Source organism: Malurus melanocephalus, unplaced genomic scaffold (assembly GCF_030028575.1).
Source record: "Malurus melanocephalus ecotype Western Australia unplaced genomic scaffold, MMel_1.1 scaffold_854, whole genome shotgun sequence".
Lineage (NCBI taxonomy): Eukaryota > Metazoa > Chordata > Aves > Passeriformes > Maluridae > Malurus > Malurus melanocephalus.
Genome location: NW_026624086.1, coordinates 140,700 through 144,363, shown reverse-complemented (window position 1 = coordinate 144,363; position 3,664 = coordinate 140,700). Strand labels below are relative to the sequence as shown.

The 3,664-nt window shown below is 47.6% G+C and overlaps 1 protein-coding gene across 1 annotated transcript in view; it reads right to left on the bottom strand.

The window, feature by feature from the left end:
• Window positions 1–2,297: 2,297 nt before the first annotated feature.
• Window positions 2,298–3,664, bottom strand: part of MRPS6 (mitochondrial ribosomal protein S6) — a 43,408-nt gene continuing 42,041 nt past the window's right edge. The window contains exon 3 of the mRNA XM_057385681.1: window positions 2,298–2,933. Within this exon, the coding sequence (XP_057241664.1) occupies window positions 2,726–2,933 (208 nt within the window). The 3' untranslated portion in view covers window positions 2,298–2,725. The remainder of the gene's footprint in view (window positions 2,934–3,664) is intronic.

The following is a 3,664-nucleotide window of genomic DNA, read 5'->3' as shown; positions in this document are numbered from 1 at the left end:
AGCAGGAATGCGCCAGGCAGCAGGGATGGGTTCGGATGCTGGGATTTACAGCCTCTGATTACTCAGAGTCAGCCGAGGCTGAGGAGCAGAAAATCCTATACAGGGASAGATTTGAGTTTCTCAGCCGTGATTCACCCTCCCAGCACGGAGAAATCAGGGGAAAACAGCACCTGAAGGGATCCAGGAGAGCTGGAGAGGGACTGGGGACAAGGGCTGGAGGGACAGGAGCCAGGGAATGGCTTCCCAGTGCCAGAGGGCAGGGCCAGATGGGATATTGGGCAGGAATTGTTCCCTGGGAGGGTGGGSAGGCCCTGGCACAGGGTGCCCAGAGAAGCTGTGGCTGCCCCTGGATCCCTTTGAGTGCCCAAGGCCAGGCTGGACATTGGGGCTGGGAGCAGCCTGGGACAGTGRGAGGTGTCCCTGCCATGGAAGGGGTGGCATTGGGTGGGATTTAAGGTCCTTTCACCCCAAATCATCCCAGGATTCCATGGTTCTGTAATTCCAGGGGATCAGTCCCAGCCCCAGGAATTGTGTCCTATCCCAAAGCAGAGCTCCACAGCCCAGAGTGGGAACCTTCACCCTCAGAGGGCACAAACAGAACCACCACAGGCATCACCTGGAGCAGAGCTGGGAACAGCACAGCTCTGAGTGYAAATAAATTAAATCAACAACAACAAATGAACAGCACAGCTCTGAGGGCAAAGAAATCAACCTTGTGACCAGAGAAATTAAATTATTCCAAAAATGCTCTTAATAAATCTGTTTTAACACATTTTGTTGTATTTCCAGTGGTGCCAGTGACTGGACAAGGAGCAGTGGCCATGAATTAAAAAAAATAAATTCCACCTCAACCTGAGGAAAAATGTCTTTCCATGGAGCAGTTCTCCAGGGAGGTGATGGATTCTTCCTCTCTGGACACATCCCAAACCCACCCAGACGTGTTCCTGTGTCACTGCCCCAGGCAGGGAGTGGGACTGGGGGATCTCAGAAGTCCCTTCCAACTCTGGTAATTCTGGGATTTTGGGATTCTCAGCTCTTGGAGCGCACCCTGGGCACCAAAAAGAACCTCATGGCACCCAGAGCACCCAGAGCCACAGGCACTCCCTACCAGGGCATGGGGACAGAACCAGAAAAAAGGGAAAACCTGCGGGCTGGGGTGAAAACAGGTCAATAGGGCAGAAAAAGAAGGGAAAATCATGGAATCCTGGAATTGTTTGGGTTGGAGGGGACCTTAAACTCAGCCCATCCTAAAATATCCACTGTCCCAGGCTGCTCCAGCCCCAGTGTCCAGCCTGGTCTTGGACACTGTCAGGGCTGAGGAGCTGAGAGTGACCCAGCCCTGCCCATGTCCTGCACAACAAACATAGCTTTGGGCTCTGCAATTTCCCCAAAATCTCCTTTCCAGCCCCAGATTCTGCAGCTTTGCCTTCCTGGTGCTCATCCTGCTTCTCCTGGCACAATCCCAGCTCCCCCAGTGCAGCTGGGAGGAATCTGAGYAGCCCCAGGTGCTCCAGGGCACTTTTGCTTTTGTTTTTCTTCCCCTCTGTGCTTTGTGAAGCTCTCCTGGAATTGTTTTTCCCCACTACAGAGCAGGGAATTGCAGGGATTATCAAGGCAAACCCTCTGCTCTTCCCAGTGGCTGGGAATATCCCACCCYGCCTCAGAGAGAGAACCTTGGAGGATCCTTCCTCCCGTGCCAGGAAAAAAAGAAATTTCAGAGAAAAACATAGGAAAAATAGGAAAAAATAAATCACCAGGAAAATACCCACAAACAAACAAAAAACCCCACAAAACTACACACATTTATGTCGCCTAAAGAAAGATTTGAGAAAGAAAATTCAATTATTTTTTCTGATGCATTAAAAAAAAAGATATTCAGAAGAAATTGTTTCTTTTCCTCCCCAAAATTCYACATCCTAGGAAAAAAGGAGCACAGAACCCCCTCAGGAATGACCCAACCACCAGATTTATATCAGAGAGCAAGAGGTCTTTACCTATAACAACAACATCACTGATTTTCCTCCTGTTTTCAACAAAAGACAGACAAAAAAAGACACATGAACACTTCTGTCCTGATGTTCTCYCCAGTCTGAAATGTCCCCTTGATGGCAAAACAAAGCTTCTTTTATTCCCTGCTCCTACAAAAGCTTGGGGAGTCTCTAATTCCCACCTGGAAGTCTGCGGCCTCCCCTAAGGATGATTTTTTACCTTTGCTTTGAACATAATTTACTTTCCAGGATCCTGGGGTGGCTTTTAGCAGTGAAAGTTTTTTTTTTCCCTCAAACCTTTTCTGTTAAAGAATAAAATAAAGTCAGGTTTTATTTTTAACCACTTTTATTGCCTTGTTTTGCCCCCAAAACAAGCCTCCATCAAATCACATCCTCTATTTCTATATTTACACTGCAGACTTCCTAATCTCTTCTGTAAATATCCATATTCTGGAGTAATCTCTGGAAAAAAAAATCTATTTATAATATCCTGCTGCTGGAGAAATCTTCATTATTGGTGTAACGCTCAGAGAGAAAAGCAAATCAATTTGCAGAGTTGTCAAATAGCAAGATAAGCACCCAGATTAAAACTACCCCAATTATTTCAGACAAAAAGATTTGTTACGAGGATGAAGATGCTGTGATAGACCACACACATCCCACGGCCCACGGGGATTCTGTTTTGGGGCAGACGGCAATTATCACAATTCCTTTCCAAAGCAGCGATAAAAAATGGGTTAAGAAGTTTCCAAAGTTTGGGATTTTCGGTTTTTCCTGGCTGTGAGTTTTTCTTCAGGGCTGACAGGGACAATRCCGCCGCATTCTTCTGCCCTGGGTRTGGGGTGTTTGATGAAATTCCTCCTGATGACATCGATGTCCCGGCCCAGATGCTCCATCATGGGGGCCACCAGGGATGGRGGGGCCTCCAAGTCGATCAGGAAATACCTGCAAGGACAAACACACAAAATAAACCCAAATACCTACGCTGGAGCAGCTGCAGCTCAATTCAGGCATCTCTTGAATGAGAATTCCGGGGTTTTTTTCTGCTCCTGGGGGATTTTTTAAATGGGAGTTTTGAAGTTTTTTCTTGTGTTTCGGTACCTGGATTGTCTGAAATAAGAGCTCGGTATTAGGTGGATTTCAGTGAAAAGTTCARTTGAACTCTGCTGGAATCRTGGAATACCCTGAGMTGGAAGGGACCCCCAGGGATCACCCAGGCCCTGCCCAGACCCCCCAGCAATTCACCCTGTCCTTGGAATGCTGTCCCAGCACTCCTGGAGCTCTTCCAGCACAAGTTATGCTTGTTCCCCTTCCATTCGTTCTCACACCTCAATTTGGACAATTTTTAAGACAAGGTGGGATGGCAGGAGCAGCTGCTCTCCCAAACTCCTAAAGCATTTTTGGGGAACAGGTGAGAAACATCTCAAGCTCATTGAAACAGAAATTTCTTTCTGCAAAGCTCTGCCTCGGAGCTGAACAGAAATGTGAAAAATGAGATTAAAAAGAAAGCAAAGAGATGGATTTATCCCAAATCAGGCTTGTCTTGGATGAGAACAGGGCTTAAACCTTCAATCTGCTGGGGCCTGAGAGCATCCAGCACTGCTGCCCTTGGTGGGACTGAACCAGGGAATGTCCTGGGTGGGAATAAACCCCCAGGGTCACCCAGTGCCACCCCC